Source organism: Pteronotus mesoamericanus, unplaced genomic scaffold (assembly GCF_021234165.1).
Source record: "Pteronotus mesoamericanus isolate MK-2021 breed Mesoamerican mustached bat unplaced genomic scaffold, CSHL_Meso_final contig_20, whole genome shotgun sequence".
Classification (NCBI taxonomy): Eukaryota; Metazoa; Chordata; class Mammalia; order Chiroptera; family Mormoopidae; genus Pteronotus; species Pteronotus mesoamericanus.
Window position 1 is genome coordinate 65,848,960 of NW_026555085.1, and position 25,778 is coordinate 65,874,737.

At 36.7% G+C, this 25,778-nt stretch overlaps 1 protein-coding gene across 2 annotated transcripts in view; it reads right to left on the reverse strand.

Annotated features, from left to right (window-relative positions):
• Window positions 1-25,778, reverse strand: part of LAMA4 (laminin subunit alpha 4) — a 131,793-nt gene that overhangs the window by 16,652 nt on the left and 89,363 nt on the right. For both annotated transcript variants that reach the window (XM_054569844.1, XM_054569843.1), the window contains exons 18-31: window positions 24,437-24,616; window positions 21,561-21,700; window positions 18,355-18,528; window positions 17,321-17,466; window positions 16,718-16,880; window positions 15,757-15,890; window positions 15,118-15,289; window positions 12,455-12,586; window positions 11,216-11,358; window positions 9,484-9,622; window positions 8,886-9,023; window positions 7,077-7,210; window positions 6,004-6,168; window positions 5,052-5,205 (exon numbers count right to left, since the gene is read on the reverse strand). In XM_054569844.1, coding sequence (XP_054425819.1) covers window positions 5,052-5,205; window positions 6,004-6,168; window positions 7,077-7,210; window positions 8,886-9,023; window positions 9,484-9,622; window positions 11,216-11,358; window positions 12,455-12,586; window positions 15,118-15,289; window positions 15,757-15,890; window positions 16,718-16,880; window positions 17,321-17,466; window positions 18,355-18,528; window positions 21,561-21,700; window positions 24,437-24,616 — 2,114 coding nt within the window. The remainder of the gene's footprint in view (window positions 1-5,051; window positions 5,206-6,003; window positions 6,169-7,076; window positions 7,211-8,885; window positions 9,024-9,483; window positions 9,623-11,215; window positions 11,359-12,454; window positions 12,587-15,117; window positions 15,290-15,756; window positions 15,891-16,717; window positions 16,881-17,320; window positions 17,467-18,354; window positions 18,529-21,560; window positions 21,701-24,436; window positions 24,617-25,778) is intronic.

Here is a 25,778-nt window from a genome sequence, read left to right on the forward strand (position 1 = left end):
GCCTATGATATGAACCTGCTCTCTCTGACCCACTGACCAGTGCTCAGCTAAAAAATTCTCAGAATAAAACTTTCAGCATGAAAATATAAAAATGGCAGTAAGATTCCATTATAATTTAATAGTCTTCTCTGAAAAACTCTTTAAAGTATCCTTTAGCAAAATCCTTCATAAAAAACAATAAATTTACTTGTCTGTCTGAATCACTTTATAAAATTTTCCATGTGAAATTCAGGAAGGAATCTGGAAAAACTTCTAAGATTTCATGTTACATGAACAAAATTATTAACATTGATAAAGAATCATATATAAACAAAGGGAAATTTCATAGGATTCTAAAAAGTGTTCTACATAATCTGAAACACATGGGCAGTGGAAAACCATCAGAAGCAAGAAGCTGGTGAGCATACTCCCCTCTGTGGATGGTTCCAAAGCCAGCCTTGGGGAAGAAGTCAGTTCTTCCCCTGAAAATGTGCTCAACCCTACTAGAGTTCAAGAACATGCAAATTAAAACCACAATGAGATGTCATATTTGTCCATTAAATTGACTAAATTATAAAAATTTGACCATATCCAGTGTTAGCAGTTGTGAGGGACAATAGGTTCTTTCAAATGCTATTTGTGACAGTGTAATTCCTTTAGTCTAAGCAATTCCACTTTTAGGAACTGACCTTCAGAAACACTCATGAGACTTTATAGACATATAATAGCTCTTGTTTACTGAATGTTTACTCTATGCCAGGCACTGTGTTAAGAGCATTTCATGCATTAACTCATTAATTCTTATCACAACTCTTATGATGAAGACAGCTAATATTTATTAAACACCTATTATGTGCATTGCTTTAGGCTCTTGGGATACATTGACAAACAAAACAGTAGCTTGCATTCTAGCAAAGGAGACAGACAATAAATAATAAACATAATAAAGTACATAATCAACTAAAATGTGACAAGTACTATAGAAAAAAGAACAACTAGAAAAAGGTAAAATAAATCAGTAGTACTAATAGTGTAAGTAGCTAGATATTAAAAAAGCAAACGGGCAAAAAGAATCAGGCAATAAGAAGCCAATAAACTATGAAGCTGAATTCAATATTAAGCCTGCTTCACTAGGAAGCTACATCTTCACACATTCCCCAGGGAACCACTGGTCCATTCTCCAAAGATTACTGAAAAGAGGGATAAAACAATAAAGGAGAAATTCCCAACCTGGACACATGCCCAGTAGAAGCCAACATGGTGCAGGAGGAGGTACTTCCACTTTGAGGCATATGTAGAAGCAGCTAAGATGGTGACCATAAAGGTTTGCCTGTCTAGCCTGGGAAAAGGATTGGATTGGATGAGGAACACAGAACCCTAGAAGATCTAGAATATGAATTGGTTAGGGGGAGGATCCAATGCAAGCCCACAAGACCTTGGGATGTTGATTGGTTTAAAGAAGCACCCGGTCCTTCTCAAACCCAAGATAATATAATTCCAGCTTAACAAAGGAGCTCTTTCTCTCTTACTCAGTAACGCATGTTTGCTCCATTTGCTGGTACAACTTCTCTCCATTGCAGCCATGTGGCCCTAGCAGCCACCTGGGGCCCACAGCAGACTGTGCAGGCCTGGCACATAGCCAGCTGGACCACAGCTGGGACACAGACTAAGTTAGCCAGATGGTAACAAAGCCTGGAATGGACTGAACCAATGACACAGAACTTTCGGACCTTGGCCTTTGTACTGGAGTTGATGGAGATAACACTGGACTTCTTTTATGGTGAGACAGATGGAGATGAGACACCCAGTATTTGCTTTGTGTTTGCTTCAGCTGCTTCAATAAACCTTACTGCAACATCACAACTTCCCGTACATGGGGCCCTGGAATGCTTTCCTTGTGACTCTGTGAAAGGACTTCATTGTCACTGGCAATAGTTCTGTGGAAAGCAGGAGGAAGTCTGGAGTATAAAGTAAGGGGTTAAATTAAGTCTTATTAAGAAGATGAAAACTGAGCAATCCTAGGAGGAGGAGAAGGAATTGTCTGCAGATATTTGGGGGAAAGGGTGGTCTAGGCAGGAGGAAAGCTCAAGTAAAGGTCTTATGGCTGAAGTCCACATGGTCCATTCTAGGAATAGCCAGTAAATCAGTGTGGGAAGAAGAGTGTGTGAGGGAATGAGACCTGGATAATATAAGTCCTCTTATGACATTGTATGAACTTGGACTTATTCTGAGTGAAGTTGGGGTCCACGTTGAGCAAAGGAGTGACATAACAAGATATGTTGATAAGGATCTGGTTGTTGTGTTGAGAAGAGACTGTTGGGGAACCAGATAGAAGCAAAGAGATCTGTTAAGAGGCTACTGAAGTAATTAAGATGGGAGATGATAGTGACTTGGACCAGGGTGGGAACATTGGCCCCTGAGTACATTGTTAAAATCGCATGGAAAGGGGTAGGTGGGAAAGACTAGGCTAAAAGAATGAGAAAGGATGGTAGAAAATGCAATTTAAGAACTCAAGATTTTGGACTTCTGGACAAGATGGGGGTGTGGGTAAACATGGCTCACCATCTCACACAATCACAGTAAAAATTACAATTAAACTACAAAACAACTATCATCCAGAATCATCAGAAAATTGAGCTCTATGGAAGTCTGACAAATGAAGGAATTAAAGAAGTTACATTTATCCAGATGGGCAGAGAGGGCAGAGACATGGAGACATAGAATGGGTGGTCCCATACCCACATATGGTGGATAAAAATTGGGAGGAATACCTAGGAAGTGAGGGATCCCAGCCCCACACCAGACCACATAGCCCAGGATCCAGTGCCAGGAAGGTAAGTCCCCATAACTCCTGGCTGTAAAAACCAGCTGGGGTTGGGGTTGCAGAAGAAACTGTGGGATTCTCAGGTGTCTCCTCTTACAGGGCCTGTGATGGACTTAGGACTTACGCAGACTCACTCCCTCTGAGCTCCAGCACCAGGGCAGCAGCTGGAAGGGCACAAGTGGCATATGGGGAGAAACTGAAGTGTCTTGCATCAGAGATAGAGTGGGGGGGCAGCTTCCTCCTGGACAAAACACCAGAGGAGAGGCAGTGGCATTGTCCTCATTCTGAGTCTTCCCTGACACATAGCCACAGAGTGGCGACACCTTATCTGAGACTCTGTCAACCTGGTTCACATGAGTTGCCCCACCCTGGCGATTACCTAAGGCTCTGCCTCATCCAACTTATGGGTGGGTTTTTCTACAATAGGCCACACTACTAAGACAGGGAAGCAGCTCTAACTAATACATAGAAACAAACACAGGGAGGCTGCCAAAATGAGGAGACAAAGAAATATGGCCCAAATGAAAGAACAGAACAAAACTCCAGAAAAAGAACTAAACAAAATGGAGATAAGCAATGTATCAGATGCAGAGTTCAAAACACTGGTGATCAGGATGCTCAAGGAATTCATTGGGTACTTCAACAGCATGAAAAAGTCCCAGGAAGAAATGAAGGTTACACTAAGTGAAATAAAGAAAAATTTACAGGGAATGAACAGTGGTATGGATGAAGCTGAGAATTAAATCAATGATTTGGAACATAAGGAATAAAAAAAAATTCAACCAGAACAGCAAGAAGAAAAAAGAATCCCCCCCTCCAAAAAAAAAAAAAACCAAACAAAAAACCAAGGACAGGGGAAGGAGCCTCTGGGACAATTTCAAACATACCAGTGTTGGGATCATAGGGATGCTGGATGGAAAAGAGAAAGGGCAAGAAATTGTAAACTTATATGAAAAAAAAAAATGAAAGAAAACTTCCCTAATTTGGTGATGGAAATAGACATGCAAATCTAGGAAGCAGAGAGAGTCCCAATCAAGTTGGACCCAAAGAGGACCACACCAAGACACATCATAATTGAAATGCCAAAGGTTAAATATAAAGAGAGAACATTAAAAGCAGCAAGAGAAAAGAAATTAGTTACCTGCAAAGGAGTTCCCATAAAACCATCTGCTGATTTCTCAAAAGAAACTTTGCAGGCAAGAAGGGACTGGCAAGAAGTATTTGAAGTGATGAAAAGCAAGGACCTACAGCCTAGATTACTTTGTCCAGCAAAGCTATCATTTAGAATGGAAAGGCAGATAAAGGGCTTCCCAGACAAGGGAAAGCTAAAGGAGTTCGTTGTCCCCAAGCCATTATTATATGAAATGTTAAAGATATTCATTTAAGAAAAAGATCAAAACTATGAACATTAAAATGGCAAACAATTCACAACTATCAACAATTGAATCTAAAAGATAATGTAAGCAAAAAAGCAAGCAGAAAAATAAAAAGAACAGAAAAAGAATCAGAGATAAGGAGATCATTTGGAGGGTTATCAGTGGGAGAGGGAAGAATGAGAATGGGGGAAAAGGTGCAGGGATTAAGACATAGAAATTGGTAGATACAGAACAGACAGGGGGGTGTTAAGAACAGTAAAGGAAGTGGAGAAGCCAAAGAACTTATATGCACGACCCATGGACTTGAACTAAGGTGGGAGGATTGCTGGAACAGGGGGTACTGGTGGAGGGGGGCAAAGGGTGAAAAACTGGGACAACTGTAATAGCATAATCAATAAAATATATTTAAAAAAACTCAAGATTTTGATAATGGAACAGCTCTAGTTGATGACACAGATCAATTGTACATGTGAGTAGTTGCAGTGGAAGTCAAAGAAAGAGGGGGAAACAAGGTAAGATCAGAAACTTTAATAATTTCCATGACAAAAGCCTGAGAGTATTACAAAAAAGCAAAGAATACTAGGGAAAAAGCAAAGAATATAGTACTAACAGTAAAATATATAAAAATTGTTAAGTATGGAGCAATTTTAACCATGTTATTGAAAAGTAGTTGGAAGCTTGGGTAAAAGGTGATTTAAACTGTGTCTTTAGGAATAAGAACTGATGCAATAAAGCTCGGAAACTGGAATATTTGCTATTACAAGATTCTTATCTTTCCAAACTAGGGTAGATTCTACAAAGCATCAGTGTCTAAAGTTGTGCTCATGGAATATGTAAGGGCAATTGAAAACTTGGCACATTTTATCATTTACCTTTTTGTTCTGACTTGTTTTAGACTTTGAGGAATTTTTTCCTTTTTTGTGAAGGAGCAACAATGGTGAAGATTCGATGGGACACTCGTAAAGAGAAGTGTGGACCTTCTCAGAATACCGCTGGAAATCTTCGACTTCCACATCTCTGTCCAACCTATGTTTGTAAGAATGGGGTAAAAAAGCCTTAACAATACTGTTCAGAATTACATGGTGAAAACTATGGAAGTCAGAGAGCTTTAGCAATGAAATATTTCTGTGTGTGTGCGATGGATCTTTATCCATCAACCACTGTCTTCATCAGAATCCTTTAAATGATCTTTTAACCAATTTACTAATAATTTTGTACCTGGTACCAGCATTGTGACAGTGAACATCTTTTCCCTTACCACACTCTGGACGATTGGGGCCGCCTTTGTATTACTTAATCTTTGTATTAAATTCCTCCCTTGATTTTTTCTTGTACTCAGGGAGTCCTCATTGTCTTTGTTAAGGACCTGGATTAATGGCTTTGTTTAAAGCCTTGCGTTACATTAAGAACACTTTCTTAAACCTCTAACAAGGGTTTGGGTATGTTGCTTTGTACTGTATCATTAGTAAGAAGTACAGAAATAATCACATCTAATATTTATAGCTTGCTGTATGTCAGGTGCTTTATATGCATTATCTCATTTATTCCTCATAACAAGTGTACCAGGCAGGCACTATTATTATCTGCATTTTGCAGATGAAGAGAAAAAAGGCTACCTCACCAAAGTCATACAGAAATTAAAGGGCAAGAAAATCTAATTACAAACCCAAGAATGTCAGCTGCTCAAGCACTTGCAAGCTTCTAATTACTACCCTAATGCCTCTCATGTATCTCATAGTTCTGTTTTAATGATGTATATATTTTCATTGTTGACTTGATCTTCTTTATCAATCATGCAGATTTAAAAGAAATAAAATATTATACCTGGTAAAGTAGGCATTGCTTATACAGCCGGAGAAATTAGCATACTGGGGACTGATGGGTGAGCCACCGAAGTAAAACTTCTTTTCATCTGCTTGTGTATGTTCCACTTTCCCTTTGGTGGGGTTCTTACTCCCAAGTCTGCTTTTATCTACTATCAGTTCATATCTGCAAAGGAAAAAGCTTGTTTACACACCGAACAGCTAACATTCTATCTTGAGTTCAAAGTTGCAGATTTAATGGAACATCTGATAAAAAAAAAACAAAACAATAATTTTCTAGACTCTATATGAGGCTTAGGATAAAATGATTCATATTTCTATGCACCGTAAAGACCTTCCAAACCATGATTGAAATTTAAGTTCATAAAAGCAAGAAGATGACTAGTCATCAGCATCGTTTTTTTCTTTTTGATAGAAAATAAAAGAACATACTTCATGGTGATCATTTAAACACATTTGGGAGCATTTTCACTGTAAAGTACATTAAATGGTTTTAATTCTGATTGGAAATGGAGTCCAGAAAAGGCGTATGAATATTTTCCTATGATGGAAGGGCTCCATGGGATTGGACATGTAGGAGAAGTCTACAACAGAGGTTCATGTCTTATCCCAGAAAGTTTTCTTATTATGGAAATGAAATTCAGTATTACGCATTTTAAAGATAAAGTTAGAGATTTTACAATGGGTCATAGTGTAGCATTCTCAATTGCCAAATTTAAAGCTAAATGAAGCCACTATTTGCTGAACTTCTTCTATGTGCAAAACACTGCCCTCCATGAGTAAGCACTATGTTCAGGCACCGCTCCTGAGGAGATTATAGCCTATAATTTTACTCAGGGGAAAAACCTTTATATTCCTCTTAAGTAATTTTATGGTGACCTATTTCGCATGTCTTGAAAATTAAGAGCAATTTTTTTTTTTTAAAAAAAGGAGGCAAGTAGCTCCTTCCAACATTAAAAAAAAAAAACTCTAGAAAAGCAATAGGATAGCCTATTATTCATAGTGGTCATTGACAGAATCCTGCCCTACATATGAAGCCATCCAATGGAAGGACTCTGTGGTGAGGAGCTGTACCTCGTGGGTGAGACAGAGGTAATGATGAAGTGGGGCAGCCCGTCATTGTACTGTTTATCTGTCGACTGCACCTTGGTTCCCTTCACATTCATGACCACGGTGCCATTATCCAATGAAATGGAGAACACGTCTGACTGAAAGGCAAGCACAGGTTTTTAAGCAGGGATCCACGTATCCAGAAGATAAACATGTTTTTAACATTTACTTAATGCTATTGCTTAAAAGAATACCCAGTGTGAAGGAAGTTTGCTTGTAAAATACTTTCTATGAATAACAAGAAAAACAAAATCCTTAATTGCTTGTTGCTGATGTTACCTATAAAATAAGACATGTTTAAATGGAAAAAGAAATTTCCTATATTGAGAACTAAAAATTTCCCGTGACTTTGTCATGTTGAGAGTTTTCCTAATGTCACTTTCCTAACTCAGGCATTTCTACTCTATTATGTCTCACTTTTAATCCCTTTTGACAAGGCAGTATTTGAGTCACCTTGTAGCTGGGTGACCAGGCAAAAGTTAATTTGCTAGTTTGGCTTTTTTAAATGTTTCACTTTTCATCTATAGAGGAAGGAGAGAAATAATTTAAAAAGCAGGTTAACATCTCTTTTTCTGAATTTGCTTATCGCCTGTCTTCAAATATTGGCAACATAATATCTTGCTTCTCTTCCCCAATATGGGCACCAAACTCCACAGTTGACCCAGCGAGCAACTACCTTTTGGGGGACCAAAAGTGTTATTTAATCAACCAGGTGTAACCTGTGCAGGTTAGGTGACAGAGGTCCTACAATGTGCTTTGAGTAAATTCTCACAGATGCTACTGATTTAAATTAAATTCAATATAAATGTAATAGGTACAAAGCAGTAAGTATGAAAAGTAAAAGCTGCTGTTGTAAGTTATATTATCATGGAGTCCATCAGTGTATCTACTGGTGATGACCTTTTCAGAGGCAAATCAGTTGAATTTTAAGATTACTGAATCTCAACAGATCTTATTTTATTCTTAAAACAATATATCTTTAAGTTGAGCTCAAGTGTTCTGCAGCAAATACAAGAAAAGAGAGGATTGCTATCCTTTATAGCAATTTATAAATTAAATCACATGTATGTTTGTTCTTAACATAAAGTGGTTCTTAACATCTTTTGTGCCATGGACTCCTTCGGCAGTCTGGTGATACATATGGACCCCTTCATGAAATAGTGTTTTAATATGCATAAAGGAAAATGTGTAGCAACACAAAAGAAACCAATTACATTGAAATACAGTATCAAAATATTAAAACAATAAATCTGTGATATAGTAATATATGTACTTTATTAAGGCAATCAATAATAAAACCTAGTATCAGATCTAATAACTACTGTAATTTAGAAGTAGCTATGAGCAAAAATGTTTTGAGATATCTGTGATAACTTAAATGTGAAATGAAAAATACGTACTATTTCTATTAATGAAAAAGTTATAAGTATTGCCAACATTATTGTGATTTGTTGCCAATATTCACAGTTGAAGAAAATGCTAAACTTTAGTTAAAGTAAATAAAGGTGCAATTTTACCCCACCCAAGTCTACAGACCTTCTGAGTTCTTTTCATGAACACCTGAGGAGTGGGCCTATGGATCCCAGGTTAAGAACCATTGATGTACAATATATATAATATTTTATAAAGTGTATGTAATGAGGCATTCTGTGTGTGTACATGTGAGTCAAAATGAATCTGAATCAAAAATCACTGTTCCTGTGCTTAAAAGTATTTTAAATAGACAAAACAAATATCACAAGGAAGTTTCCTCAGCGTAAAACAAATACTTACCCCTGAAGCATAATAGAATAATAACCCGTTTGGCTGTAATGTTTGGAAATTAAATCCTCCTTCAAATCCATCAAAGAAAGATATTTTCTGAGTTGAAGCAATAAAACTCTGTCCATTGAAATATGCTCTGCGAGATATCTGTGTGCAGAAAGAGTGAATTTAGTGTTGGTGATAATTATCAAATGCTTAAAATGGGAATTTCTCACATACCAAAGGTCTTGTCTGCTAGTTTCTGTATTAATAGTCTTTTGTTAAACTTCTGGTTTATAATTGAATTCAAGCAATGTGAACCCTCTTTCTGTGTTCCTCTAACAGATGGGGTTTCAACTTCTTTATTCCCTCAACCCTGAGTGAGTAGCGATGCTCTCACAGCCTCTCTGGGCTTTGGAAGCCCCAACCCTGGAAAATTGAAGCAACTGGACCAGCCACAGACAAACCCCACAGGCCTTCCTGGCTTAATGATTCTTTCTGCTGGTTCCAAAAAGGACCCAAGATGTACGTAGAACTACAAAGAAGCTGAAAAGAGATTTACAGCTCTTGGGAGTGATGAGTAATGTGTCTATTTATTATTATTACAAAGATTCTGATTGGTACTTACGAGAGAGTCTTCTGGGCACCCATAGCCAACTCCCAGGGTTTCTGTCTGCTCTAATAAATTAAAATCTTTCTTTTGGAACTGGAAACCCTTCATGCATCCTCTGAAGTTTATATCTAGAAGAAGGTGTGCTCTTAGAGTCCTGAAAAACAATTAATTTTTACTGATATATGTACTTCTTTATATATATGTCCTTTAGCTGTGATGACGATGTTACTCTACATATGTAGGCTATGCAGTTTAATTTTATTTACAATCATTTATAACTGACTTATTTAAAGGTAAAAATGGTCAGTTCTTGGCAATTTCACATGGCATAAGCTATCAAAGTAAACTAAGAAACATTAATTTCTTATGTCTTATGTCTTATGTTAATTTCTTATGGTAAGTGAGGATTTTAACACAGTCTTTGGTCTTCCACTAATCCACTTGGGTCATAAACTTATCTTCTTGGCTTAATTTGCCACACAATATAATCAACTAAAATTAGTGTGAATGTTGGGTCTTGGGATTATTAGGAAAGTAAGGAATCCTTTGTTTTTAAGATAAGGGATGGCATTTTTCTCTACTGTAATCCTACTACCTATTATCATACCTAATATACGAGTGCCCAAGAACATGTTATTGGATATTAAATGAAGTTAGTTTTAATCAAATTACAATGTCTTCAGTGTATTTTAGATGAACACTAGCCAAACTAAGGGGTAGCAGGTCCCTATTTTGTGCACCAACAAGATCATACGGGGAGGGCTGTAATGGTGGATGGATTGGGGTGCACATAATGGCAACCGTGGTGGGTAAAGGTCCAATGTAGCACAGTTGAAAGATTGAAGAGGCTATTTAGTTTGAAGAGGAAGCTTGGGGAGCCTTTTAAACATATGAAGCATTGGGACATGGAAGGGGGATGGAACTAGTTGTGATTCAGTATAAGGAAAAGCTTTAAGAAAATTGAAGTCATTAAAACTGATTTCTTTTTGCATTCAGAGGTAATTATAGAGACATCACTACATTTATTCGAAGAGAGGTGTGAGGGCTAATAAAGATAGAGATTCTGTATTGGATGAAGGGCGAACTCTATCAACATTTCTCAACTCTGGTTGCACAGTAGAACTGCCTGATTGAGGAAGTTCAATTTTTATTTTATTTTATTTTATTTTATTTTATTTTTTGACATTATATTGTGGCCTTATCCCAGAGCATTGGGAATTTTTTAGAATGGTCATGGACAATGGTGTTTATAAAAGCTCTCCAAGTTACTCTAAAGAGAATCCAGGTTGAGAACCATTGGACCGGGGTATCCTAAAGTTGTTTCTCAGTCTTAGAGGTCTCTGATGCTATGAATTGACTGTAATGAGACAGTGAACTTTTGAATGTATTAGAATAATGTTTCACCATATGTAGTTCACAACTGCTTGGATAAGCTTAACATTCTGACCTTCAGGTGCTAGTTGAGAATTCAAATAAGTTTAAAATAAGACTAAAACAAAAGTAAAGGGACATAATTAAAGAAACCCATAGATCACATCTTGTGGATACTAATTTAAGGGGGTCATGAGGACTGGCTGCAGAGAGCCCAAAGGGGCATAAATGTGTGTATGTGTGTGCATTTGCCTATGCACGTGCATAGATGTAGCAAGTAGGTGAGCTTAAACCTTTTACTAGATCTATCCTGGGTGTTGAATACTCAACCAGTACATTGTTAGGAACCAGCAACCACTTAACAGAGAACACTTACCGGGATTGTAAGACTTCTGGGGGAGCCCCGCCAATGTATATGTCTGTAAAAGGTATTTTCATCTTTTCATTGTCCATGCTCTTGACATGCCGTCTGTCAACTACCAGAATCATTTTCTTATCATTGTGGTAAATGATTGAGATCTGGGAGATATAATGCATAGTAACACTTGATCACTGTTTAACAATCAACTTTTTGAAGACTATTGTATATTTTAACTATTCTGCTTAAAACAGTTGGACTTCCATGTTCTTAGGCTTGTTTGTTTACAAAATGGAGGATAGATTTTCCTTTCTCACTCACAGACATGCAGAAGTTCACATTTCTCGAAGAAGGATTTCCATATGGAGAAGGAGCTAGCCCAGGGAAAATTTGTCATGAGACCAATTGACTTCTTTGGCCCCTTTGAGGGGATTTGGGAAAGAACTATAAACAGGTACCTTCTAGACCCAAGGCTGAATATTACCAGGTGTTATTTTTTGGTAACATAGTGTGAAGCCTTAACAAATCTGTGAAAATGCTAGTCAGATAAATAGTTAAAATAACCTGTTATTGTAAACCACTCTCATGAAGGCTATAGACTTACTGAGAAGAGAAATGTAGCCTTTTATTTCTCTCTGCATTTCAGTGCAACTGCAAAGATATTAAGCCTTTTAAACATTTTATTAAATTGTAGATTTAAAGTCATTATTAATAAAAATAGATGAAGAATATTATCAGTATATTACACATCTGTTTCAAGATTAAAGAGTAGTTTTTGTGTGATCTCTTTATAAAAAAACTGTGTTAGTATTTTCTAAGTTCTGGATAAATGGTTTAGAAGAAGATTCTCTACTTATATCTACTCTTTTTATATTTAGTGGGGCTCAGAGGATAAGTAAACAAATGGTTACATATCTACTCTTTGGCATTTTCAACAAATGTATAGAAAGATTCTATAGAGGGTCACTGTAATCAAGATATTGAGCATAATAGGAGGTTTTTGGTTAATAAAGCAACCTCAATGAGTTTTTCAGTGACTTTTTTTTTTAGAAAGGTCAATATGACAAAAATAACCAATTTTTTTAAAGCAGTTGTCATCTTGGAGTTAAGTAGATGAAAGCCCTTCAGTCAGTCATTAGATACAAAGGTGTTCAGTTTAATTACTTTTCCACCTATCTCAGTTGAACATCCGATTAGATCAAATTCAAACAAAACCAAATCAAACAGAGTAACTACTCAAATTGCAATGATTTGTACCTCATGGTATTTTGCATCATTAATTTGAGCTTTCTTCAAAGTGTCTTCAAGATGCACAGGGCCATTGCTAAATCCAAAGTCATAGAACACATGCAGGTAACCATTGCGCATTTCCAGGCTGAAAAACCTACTCTGTGGAGAAAAGGAAGTTATAATGTGAACATCTGGCTATTACAAAAGTGCAGGTTTTGCTGAATTTGAGAAATAATATTATATTCTTTATAACTGAAATTATTTGAAGATGAAAGATATCTCATGAAGTTCTTAAAATTACAACTACATCCACTTTAGTGGTTATGTTTCATATTAATATAACAAAATGTTAATATTTATATATAATTTAAAACTACTATCTTCTGTTGCTTTTTACTCTATGAATTAATGAAATTACATGTTTACTTTATTGACCTTTAAAATTTTTATTTTATTAATTTTTATTTTATTTAATTTATTTGTTAATAAAATTATATAGATTTAGGTATAGAATTCCATAATACATCCTAGTGTGTTCACCACCTAAGTCAAGTCTCCTTTTTTAAAAAAAATTTTGAGAACAGAGTATTATAAGCTGTATGTATTCAACTGCTTTTTCTTCAAACAATTTTTGAAAGTTATAGCAAGCCAATAGATGGGATTGCATTTCATTTTAAGAGGAACATTGATGATATTTAAAACTAGTTCCAAAGTGTGCCAAAAAGAACCTTAAAAAACTATCAGCAAATATGGATATAAAAAAGAAGGCCACTTCTGTGTTATTCTGAAGCACTGAATTTGTATAAATAAATATGAAATTGTTATGCACTTGGACCACATGATGTTGGAGAACCAGAGTAATTCTGTAATATTCAAGTAACTTACTAGTCAGGCTTGCTTGTTTCAGAAGATAGTTCATAGATAAAAGAATTCAATGGATTTGAAAAATAAGGTATTATGTAAAGTCCCTATTTTACAGAAATTGATCTTCTGAGTGGAGTTTGTATACTCCTGAAAATGTGGAAAACAATCAATTCAGGAACAGAAAGAAAATATTTCAGCTTCTATTTATACTCATTTAAAAACTTTGACATAGAATGAGAAACTAATTTTTCATATTTAATACATGGATTGACCCTGGACCTTCACTTTGTTCTATGGATGGATTTTCATGGGATTCACATCTTACATGAGGCTTTAAGAGGGAAGATCCACACTAGAAGGCTGGCAGTGGTCCCTCACCCATTTCTTTGCTCTTAGCCTTTTGCAATTCATTGCAGTGTGCTTGGTTACATGGATTTATAGGTGAGATAACTTAAATGATAGAATATTTACAATGATTTTCTATTGAGGCACAGTCAGTGACAATATTTTGAGACATATAGGTATTTGCAGATTACATCCTGCAAATTATTAAGAATCTGTCATTTACAGAGTTACACATTTTTCTTTATAAAATGAATTATTCTAAATTTATTCACCTTTATTTGTGATGACAAATATTTTTCAGTAGTATGAAACCTACTAGTTATTTTAAAAAATGCTTGATTTGTGATTTCAAGGTAGGTGTATTATAACAATGGATAAGAGGGTAAAGCGTTTTTTTTTAAGAAAGTTATACACTGGAGAGATGGTTTTTAAAAAATATGTTTGGAAATTTTTCTATTATTAACTGAACTTGTTGTGAACACAGTGAGCGTCCTTCTTATAAAAACTCTCATATCTGCACTATTAAAACACTTCGGGAAAACAATTTGTAAGCTGTTCAAAAATATTTCAGATGAAGGTTTCTAGTGGTCTTGAACTCTCTTGTTAAAGTGTAAAAAATGACACAATATATAATTAGCTTATAAGACTGACATCAGAAAAGCTGGAAATGTACCAGACAAATTTCAAATTTGCCAGTTGGTGAATTAAATTGAAAAATAGTATGATTTAGTAAGCAAAGCCAGTGATATAGTTCTTACAGTTTTATCTTTAGGAGATATCTTGTCTAGTTATAATAGTCAATAAACTTAATATTGAAATAAACTGGATTTAGGACAAGACCTTTGAATCATTCTATTACAAAGAGTTTAATGAGACTTTCAAAAATATTTAAACATATTTAATTACATTGCTTAAGCACTGCTATTAATAATAATTTTATATTATTAACAAATAAAAATAAGTTTATTTAATTTCATCTTTATTTTAAAAATGACGTTTATTTTTATTCAATATTTTTATATAAATTGTCTTTTATTCCCAATTTTGAATATTATATTCATATATGGTATGTGTGTATTATTAATAAAGAAATATATATATAAACATTCATATATAGTAGACATGCAAATTTTTTTTCACTGATTAGGGCAGTTGATTTAAAAAGTCAGTGTGAAACTTCTATAGACACACTGCTTTCCTTTATCTTGGCACTGATTTCTAAAAATTTCCTCAGTGTATTACAGAGGAAATACTTAATATACATTTAATATTTAATAAAATGCAGCACAGGGAAATGCATTTCAGAGCTGCTTTTACTTATTGCTGACATCTCCTCCTTAAAGAAAATAACCCAATTTTGATTTCTAAACTAAAACCTCAGTTGGATGACTTGATGCAACCTTGGAAGGTTCCTAGAAATATGCATAGCAGAAAGTAAATGAAATAAAAGAGAAGATTGAGGACTTTTTATTTGTACTTACGCCATTGACCATCAGGAGTACAAGTCCATTGTCAGCTGGTGTTCGAACTTCTATGTCAAAACGAGTCACCTGACCATATTTCCCTCGCCTGGTAATATCTCTCACCACGGCATAACTGGAGCCATCAAAGAAATAGCTGGCAGCCCGACTCTGTGTGAAGGCCAGCTTATCTCTGACATAAAAACACAAGGATCAAATAAGTATTGCAATGTTATGGTTTTCAAGTGAGACCCTTTTAACCCATTTCATGACATCTTCCTTGGACCTTCCAGCATTTAAATGAAGTCATGATATCTAGATGGTGACATAAAGAAGCATTTAAAAGTAAGTTAAATGAATTGTTTTTTAATGGATTTCTTCTTTATCTTGTGTGCTAAGACAACAGAAGTCTCCAGAGAGACCCCAGTCTCTGGAATCCTAAATCAATGCTGCAAATCAGTTGTTTAACACTTTGTATAACTGTTCATGTTCATCTATGGAAGAGAAAACCTGGAAAGTGTTTTGCAGGCATGACTATTATGCAGCTTCAAAACCGGTTTCCCCAAAGGAAAGATTGAGAGCTTGGATATGGATCCATACTTGACTCACCTGCTGGCCTTGCATGGCTCTCAAAGTCTTTAGTACTCAACTCTTCCTTACCTGGCACAGGGCACTGATTTGGAGGGATCCATATTATAGAGGTGTTTAAAATTGTACAAGCTCATCACATCATTATTCAGAGTGGCCAATTCCAGGCAACCAGTGAAGCCAGGCAGGTTTAAGCTGGCAGGAAGCTGTGCAACAGAAAAAGCATCGTCAACTGTCCCATGATCATATTTCACCAGGATGACATAGAACAGGAAATTAAACAAAGAGTAGGTCTACGAGACCTACACATTGGTACAGATATCATTCTAGCCCTGAGTTGTATCTACTCTATGCCAAACCATTTAGATAAACCATAATTTTTTTCAATTGTACATGTCTTAGCAGAGTGGGTAGTATTTACTGAGCATACCACGTTCCAGTCACCCACTGGGCAGTGAATTCATGAATAAAATCAATCCTCGCACCAGCTCTGAAGTACTTACTCCTGTTCTTATACAAAAAGAAAGTAATTCTCAGGCTCAATAATGTGCCTGTAATTAGTAAATAATAGTCCTGGAATTGAATCCTAGATTGACTCCCCATCTTCTTGGGCCTTTCCTTTATTTGCCTTTCATCAGGTCTTACACTCCCCACTAGATCCCACCCCCTCCTTCATATTTTATTTTGTGCTTATGTTAGTTGAAATAACTAAGTTTTTGAAAATGTCATCTGTGAACCTGAAGATCAGATACAAACCCATAAGGTACAAACGGGAGTAGTAGTAATTACATATGCATGTATCAGAATGACATGAATTGATATTCAAGTGTTTGCTATAGCTTGAATGCATTTGACATAGTAGCAGAGACCAGATTTATAGATTCTGGTTCAGAATCCTACTACCCACTGTGCTAAACTCTTTCTTAAAATATCAAGGTTGTTATCCAATCCCCAAATCATTGTAGTGCTTGTGGATTTTGGAAAACAATTATTGTAGATTTGCAATAAGCCAAAATATAGCTGGAGAGCTTACCTTGAAGTTTGAAGGCACGCCACCCACATAAAACACAGTGTCCTCGGGGTCCAGGTCCAACAAGGAGTCATCCCCTGCAAATTCACCCTTTTTAATAAACTTCTCCTCTGCAGTGCTACTGAGACTGGGGACTGTTAAAAACATCTTTCCATGTTTTCCTATCCTGTTGAGATCAAGAATTTACAATCTTTATTAGCCTAATAATTTATAGAAAATACATATTTTTAATGTCACAATGTTAATGTTACCTGGTCACAGAATTGGTGATTTGATTTTGTCAAACTCATAAGCATTTATACAATGTCAATAATCAATGGGAAGGGCAGAAAGGACATTCCATCTCTGAATTAATTCATGGATTGGCCAGATAAAAAGATCTAATAATCAGATTGTGTCTAAAAATGATGACTATATATTATAACCTTCTGTTTTTTCACTAAGATGTTTGGGAAGGAGTACAGGAATAATGGAAGGATGAGAAGGAAGAATAGATGAAAATGTTATTTATGTTATTTACAGCATCAACAGGAAGACTGCAAGTGGTGTGTGTGTGTGTGTCTTCTAAAATGTGCGCACAAGCCCTGTGTCATGGATTCACGTTACCTTTCAATCTTGACAATGCTGAAGTAAGCAGGCCATGAACTGACAGGCTTGGAGTCCAGGGGAATCTCTACATCCTTAGTTCCCAAGTTATAAACATACACTAGGTTATCATTTTTGATTGCAAGACCCATGTATTCTTTTTTGGCCTGAAATGTCAAGAAGTTGCTTAAGTAAAATTCAAATGAATAAATATTATCATTTGTTTTCATTTCTTTAAAGGGCAATAAGCAATTCCAATGCTTGGCTGTATCAAGGTATGTCTGGGTGAATTATTGCCAAAGTTACTGTTAGGTTGGGCAGTGCCTCTTCCTTTCCCACCTGCCTGTGACTGTATCAGTCTGCTATTCCCCTGGGCTTGTCCAAGTGCACCTGAACAGAGAGGCAAGCAACTGCAGGCTTGTGAACATTTGGCGGCTGCCAGGAGTGTGTGCTAACCTTGCTTAGTTAACCAGGGACATGATGCAGCCTTCCTATACCAATTGCTATGCATCTTCAAACAGAGTTCAGCATTAAATGTAATAGGCTTCTGTATTCTAAAGATCTTTGAAATGCTACATCGAGACACTGCAAAGTTAGCAGTGTGAGGCTGATATGAACCAAGCCCTTAAGTATTCTACACAGAAAAAATTACTTGCCTTTAAATCACTACTATAGTCTGGGCATTTAAACAATCTATACCTTTTGAGTTACCAGAATGGGAACTTCGTTGTTGGCATAGGTAGCTTTGTTGTAAGGCAAGGGAGAAGCACCTAGTTTTCCTTTTAATATTATTCCCTTTTTTTAAGAAGTACAAATTAATAGTTACAAAATAGTCACAGCATGTAAAATAAAGCATAGGGAATATAGCCAATAATATTGTGTTAACTATGTATGGTACCAGGTGGGTACTGGAAATGTCAGGGTGAATGCTTTGTAAAGTATATGATTGTCTAACCATTATGCTGTACAATTGGAACTAGTACAAACATTAAATTGAAGGTAAACTGTAATTGAAAAATAAAAATAAAAATATAAATAAAACTTCACATTCTTACATTTTTACTGCCGAGGTATAGGATAAACTGGTCTGCAGTCCCAGCCAGTTCTGGCTGCTTCATAGGAGGTTTCACATACAGGCTCAAGGACGTGAAGGTCTTTAAGTCACTCACACTGGTTTTAGGGTGTACTTCAACTGCAGACTGGCCATCAAACATCATGGAAACTTGGATCTGGAATTACAAAATTATTCCATTAAAAGTACGCTGCAGAAATGGGCATAGTGCTTTCCCATGGTTCTCAGTGGGCTTCCCCCATTCCTGATGGTTCTTCTGAGTTCTAGTCTCCTCCACGCCTTTCTTTATTTGTGTTCTCACCTCATCGGAGAAAGGATTTAAGGTGGATTGTAATGTAATATTTTACATTTAAAATGGGTTGACAAAGTAAGTCTAAGAATGAGTATAAATAGGAATTCCACATTAAACTACATACTTGGTCAGGGTGAACTAAGCAGCTTGAAGGGACACTTAGTCAGTTATACAATTCACAGGGTCTATAAGATTAACAACAATGAATTGCTCAGGAGAAGTATACCTGATTTCGGGTAGTAGTACCGTGTTGGGAACTGTCTCACCTGGTTTCTGGAACTATAGCTTAGCTGATAGGAGAGAGGGCCCCAAGGCTGGAGTTTAGCAAGGAGGCCTTGGGAAAATAGGCCACTGAAGAGACAAAACCTGTTCCCCTGGCAGGGACACAGACTCTGCCTCCCTCACATCACCTGCTTGGTCCTGGAGGATGGCTGGTTAGTCAATGATGGTTAAGACCCCTCGATGGCAGGGGCAAGCTAAGACAGGCACAGTCGCATAGGGACCATCGGGGAAGGACATGGGGGATATGGAGAAGGGGCAAAAGACCCTCACCCCTTGGCTTTGTTATGGTTGAAGTCCTCATTCTATCTGAAAGAAGTCTCCTTATCTCTTGGCTGCTTGGTTCCGCCCACCTGGCTCAGGCTTGAAACAATACTAGAGACAGCCCTAAACTGGATTGGGCATTCCCAGGGGAAATCAGGCCTAGAAGTAAATTACACTCCTTGAAGAATGCTTTGTTCTTCTCTCAAAGCTATGATAACCAGTTCACGTTGGGAAGGAAATATACATTATTCATGGACCCTGACCCTAAACCGTTTGGTGCTCTTATACTTACTCATCTTGGACCTATGCAAATTGGTGTGTTCCTGTCCTTTGTCTTCTTCAAAACATCACCTATTCTTTGTAAACATTAACATACTCATGTAATGAGATTACTTGTACATTCCTGCTACCTAGCCTCCACTGATAACCCTTTCAAATAAAAGCCATTGAGCATAGGGGCTCGGGGCATTCTCCACTAGAGGGAATCGCTACTCCCTTTCCCTGACAGACTGAGGAGTGTCTCTAATGGCTTATTTTATTTCCCCATCCGTGGTGACCCGGAGCAGCTCTGTGGGACAGTCTCCCCACTCAGTACAGATAGGAATTTCTCCCCAGGGTCTTCAGAAGCAGAGCATGGGGTGAGTCTGGACAGTTAGGAGGGGTGTGGACTTAGCTCTGAGGTCTGAGACAGGGTCTTGAAATGTGGCTTTGCCACTTACTAGTTATACAATCACAAACAAGTCACTTAACCTGCAGTTTCCTCATCTGTAAAATGAGGACAAGAAATTTGTTGTGAGAATGAAATAAGATGATAAGTATAAAAATGCTTTCAAGGACCTGGCTCTCTCATTATAATCAATCTAAGGATGAGTTCATTAGTATGTTTCTTCATAATGATTCTCAGAAAGGCATCACAACATAGCAAAATTCAGTAAATGCATTTTTAAGAGGTCCAATATGATATGCTAAATGAGTCTGATTTGAGGTGATTTTCAGAGTATTCAGAAGTAGACAGACTGTGTATATCCATGCCACTTATGTAAATATTTCTGAAGGATTGGATGTATCTACATCAGTTAATTAATATTGATTTGGCTAATACTGATGGTGAGTGAGCTCAAGATTATATTCCCAGGTGCTTAGAGTGCAGCTGTCCTATGTTGTCAGTTGAGTAAACATCAATACATCTCGATAAATAATCAAGCAGTTTGTGGAATTAATGTAAACATTGAAAGCTGAATAAGGATGTATCATCTGCACAGAAAGCATCTCACTTTGAGGAGCTTAGTGAGTTCCAAAGTCATTGCCAAGACTCTTTAGAAAATGATTTTAGATGTTTAAGGCTCCCAAGTTCTACTCCATATGAATAAAATTACGAGAAAGTACTCACAGAGAACTTAGCTTTGGAAATGTCATTTCTTGACAATAAACCTTTTTTGAAATGTTCTCCAAAGTATCTAAAAAAGGTAATTTGTGGTGTGGAATCAATTACCATATATCATTTAAAAGATGAGTATATTTACCAATCGTTATCTCTCTTGTTACAAAATAGTTGATTTTCAACTCTTATTTCTGTCAGTAATTTGGACTAATAGTCTGTTCAGGCAAATTATCAATTGAAAAAATAAAATCATATAATTAGGCTGTAAAAAATGGCGCTGGCCTATAAATCAATAAAGAACAAATTAAAAAGGAGGCCAAGAACAAGCCCTGTTTTGCCACACTGCAAATGTTAATTGTCGTGTCAGGGTATCATGCTACCAATGTGGTGCTAGTTATTGTGTTGCTATATGGCTTCTGTATAAGCATTTTAGAACAGGGTCTTCATTGAGATTATTCTGTTTAGGGGGGATGTGATTCCTCAGTTAAGCCTGTGGAGAGGTCAGTAAAAACTTCATATCCTCTGTGTTGTAACACAAAATTCTTTGAAAAAGTAGAATGGGCAAGATTGTTCCTTATAGTGAGTGCACTAAAACAACTGCTAAAATAATGAATAATAATAATAATTGAGTCTTTTGTTGTGGTGGCTTTACTTAAAATTTCTTTTGCTCCATGAGCTTTGTTGACTAGATTAAGTTGTGGTCCTAAATGTTGGCTGCACATTAGAATCACTGGGAGCTTTAAGAAAATACAGGTGCTGAACCCCTTCTCTTGAGAGCCTGATATATAGCTTTGAGCTTGGGACTAGGAAAGGGTTTAGTTTTCAAAACTCTTCACATGATTCTGATGAACAGAGGGAGCTGAGAACTACAGAGCTGGTTAATACACTGGACACATTCCCAGCGCTGGAAGCTGCTCTTCCTGTTCTCACTGTCACCGAGTGACTGATGATGATGACACTTTTCATGGGTTACCTTGCTGGCGACACTTCTGGTCTGAGCAATGAGCTCTCGGATCCTCCGAATGCTGGCGGAAACGTTGCTGGCAGGCCGCTTCTGCTCAACTGTACGAAGCTGATCCAGGAGCTGAGGGACAACCTCGGTCAGATTTCTTACTGCAGTTAATAAAAATTAATCACTTGAGTAAATATTTCATTATTAACTAGATTTCAGGAATCAGGTGAAGAGACAAACACATGTTACTTCTGGTAGAACTATAAGAAATTGTTTTTATTTCTGCCAAATTAACAGTTAAACACCAGGCATAATCGATTCCTATTTTGTGATCTTTATCTTTACAAGCTGACTCATAAAGTACATATCTAAACAGCAGGATCCACAACAAATATGCAGATGTGCCTTTCACTACATAGCACAGGTTCTGTTTGCATTCCTGATGTAACTGATATAACATTTTAAACAATGCTGGATAGAAGGAGGGGGGAAGGTTGTTTTACAGGACGTTCACTCACACCTCACACCGCTGCTGCAATGGTCCTGGCAGAGGCAGAGGAAGAGGGAGACAAGGGAGCACCCAGAATAGTGGCAGTTGTGCCAAGGTGAGGGTGGATAAGTCAGGGGCTATGGGCCTCATGAGGGTGATGGTACCAGCAGGTCATACTGACTTTTTAGGTTATGTTTTGTTTTTGTGTTTGGTGTATCATGTGCACGTAGAAGGGAACATAAGTCATAAGGATACAGCCTGATGAGAGGACCCCCAAACACAGAGAATGGCATACCTTTGTCCAAAGTCTCATGAGCTAGAGCAGTGGTTCTAGACATGTGGTTCCTAGACCAATGGTGTCAGTTTTACCAGGGAACTTGCTAGAAATGCAAATTGTTTGGCCCCACCCCAAACCTGCTGAATCAGGAACGCCAGCAGTGGGGCACAGATGATGCTCATGCACACCAGTGTTTGAGAAGCCGTGGGCTCGAAATGAGTATGTCGTGAGTATTCGCCCACTAAAGGGCGGGGCCATGGTCATTGAGTATTAGCAGCCGGACAAGAGCAAGCCTCTTACTGAAACCAAATTAAACTCAGGTTGAGGACCAAGGAAATACGTCAGTAAGGACCAAGGAAATATCTCTTTTCTGTACTTACGAAACAAGATGCTTCTCCAGCACAATGAATGGGATTAAGTAAAATAATAGCAACTATCAGTTTATTGTATTGATTAATACAGAGGTAAGTGTTTGTTGTTTGGATCACTGGCCACAATAGCCATTTTATAATACAGTTATATTTAAAAATTAGGGGTAATAAAGTATATTTAAAGTATTACATTAAATTTTGATTATGGAATTGTATATGAAGAGGTTCTCCTGCTCTTAATTCTCTCAGAGAAAGGAAGCCACCTTATATGAGAGTCTTTATAAAGTTCCTGATATTATGGCACGCTTTTTCATTTACTTTGTTTTGAATCACAAAATGCTATTTGAGGAAAACACAGTAATTTGAAACAGTTTCAGTTAGTGCTAGTTCTGAATGCTTACTGAAATCACAAAGAGTGCTGAAAAAGAAGGGGAAAAATATAACACAGGTTTAGTAAATATTCCTGAGGCAATATCTTTATAAATGTAAATGCTGAATGTCATATAGGCAACTCTTTTAAAGATCAAATTTTAACAGCAATTGAGTGGTTACATGAAAGAACTCATTTAAAAGATGAATATTAAAAAGCTGTCTTCTTGTTACGGGAATGGATATTTGTGACTTTGGATCAAATTTCTAGTGATCATATATGCCTTAGTAAAGTTGTTTCTTAATTCAGATGGAAGTAAAGGTAATATGGTCTGCAAAACCATGGATGAACTATGTTGTAGACCTAAAGTGAGTAGGTCTACACTTGTATTTTTTAAGATTGTACGCTGTGATTTAAAAAATAAAATTAAAATAGAAAAAACACAAAAAAATTAAACCATGTTCAAAAACAGAAAGTTCTAGTCATGACAAAGACATTTATATTTAAGGCAATAAAAATAAGAAATTGGAAAAAAGAAAATTTCCCAAGTAATATGTGATTTAAACATAGGTAGGCATCTAGGTAGGCATCTACCTAGGTAGGCATCAAAATATTTTATTTTCATTGCTATAAATTTGTGTTCAAGTTGTCCAACAAACTGTCCTTGTTGGTGAGAAGCTTCAGCTATGTTTGGCCATATTCAGTACTTGGTTATAACCTGCTTTATTGGAATAGGCAAAAAGCAACATTACCATTTAGTAATTTTTTTTCCTAAAAGCAAGATTGAGAAGATTATTTACCTTAACATGCGACTGACCTTCCTGAAAGGATCAGGCTTACATTGATAAAAATATTGTGCTACCATATTTCACATAGAAAATAATTATGACTTTTAACCAATCTATTTAGTGTTTATGTGAAATATATATGTATTTCATGTGTACACACACACATATTGATAGATGAACTGAGCAAAGTTTTTCTCCTGCGCTGGCAAGAGTGGCTCAGTCGGTTGCACATAGTCCTGCAGACCAAAGGGTCGCAGGTCCTATTCCCAGTCAGGACACATGCCTGGGTTTCGGCTTCAGTCTCTGGTTAAGATGTGTGTGAGGGACAACGGCTCAATGTTTCTCTCTCACGCTGATGTTTCTCTCCCTCTCTTTCTCTCTCCCTACCCCTATCTCTAAAATAAATAAATAGATAGATAGATAGATAGATAGATAAATAAATCTATCTTTAAAAAAAAAGTTTTTCTCCTTTTCTAAGGTGACTTCTACAGCATTCCAATCTGAGACCCAAATGAAGAAAATTGCTTCTTAATGGACTATGTGTAGAGTTCAATGGCCAATTCCTCAATTGGATGCAAACTGAGAAATTTCTAAGTGATACCTGCATCTCTGGCCGTGTCCACTGCAGTGTTGTAAGCAGTAGAGTCAAAAGTTTGAAGATTCTGTGACCAGTTGGTTAGACTGTGAGCCATTGGGGCGGTAGCCTGCTGGACTTCCATTGTGGTCCTGCTTGCTTCTGCGGTGATCAGCTTGGACTGACCCAGGCGCTGCTGAGTGTCACCTTCACACAGAGCACAGAGACATTCATTTTGCAGAGAAGTAGGACATTTGCTGGAATATTAACATCCATTTAATTAATGGGTAAAACAGATCTTAAATTTTGAGCTTTTAAGCCAAACTAAGATCTTTAAATATATGTTAATTATGGTGTAACTAAGGGGCACAAGAATATTGTAAGCAGTATTAATAAGTGAGCTTGAAAGACTGTAAGGTCTCATTAAAATTATGTAGCTCACCTAAAACATTTTCTAATTAGAGGTAAGTTCAAAAAAACAGTAATTAGTATTTCTTTAGGTTAGAGTCCTGGAGAGAAAGCCACAGAAAATGCATATGAGAGTTAACTTGTACAATGTTTAAGTCTGAAATTTACTGCAAATATCACTTTCTTCTAGGTGGAACAATTTTTGCCATAAAAATGATGCTCTAGTACTGAGTAAATCAGTAAGGAAAGGTATTTTTGAATAAGAAAAGCAAGTTTCAAAAGTGCATATCTAGTGAAACTCAAATTTTATTGAAAATCTATATATTTAAAATAAAAATATGTTTACAACAAAAATTTTTCCCTAGGTAATGAGAAAATACAATACTTTTATTCTTTTGTTCCTTCCCCTTATCTATATTTTCTAATTTTTCTATAATGCTCATGAATTATTTCTGTAATACAAACAATTAAAAATCAGTCAGGAGAGGTGGTAGTTTCAATCTTTTTTTTAAAGTGGAAAAACAACTGCTTGGAACTCTGATGAAAGTAGCATTGACTTCTGGGTATGCTTCTTTTTGGAACTGTGCCTTTTGGAGCAAGTTCTCGAACCTTGACAAGCCTCAAGGTTCACATCAGCCTAAAGGTAATGGTGACACTTTCCCACATGAGATAATGTATGTAAAACAAGGTCCAGAGCCTAGCATGTGGTGGCTCTGATGGCGCTGACAACAGGGATTCTCAACGTATGACACCCTCCTGGCCAGGGCTTTGGTGTAGCTGGATTTTCTTTGTGTAGTAAAGCATCCACATCCAGCGGTCATGTTTTAACTTTCACTATGCTGAGGAAGGCACATCTGCTTCCAATCACGTCTTTCTAAAATACCACTGTAGTCTCAGTTTAGGCAAGATGAATGTTCTTGTTTCTCTATTTGGCTTGCTGGTCTCCTTGCTTGCGCTACAA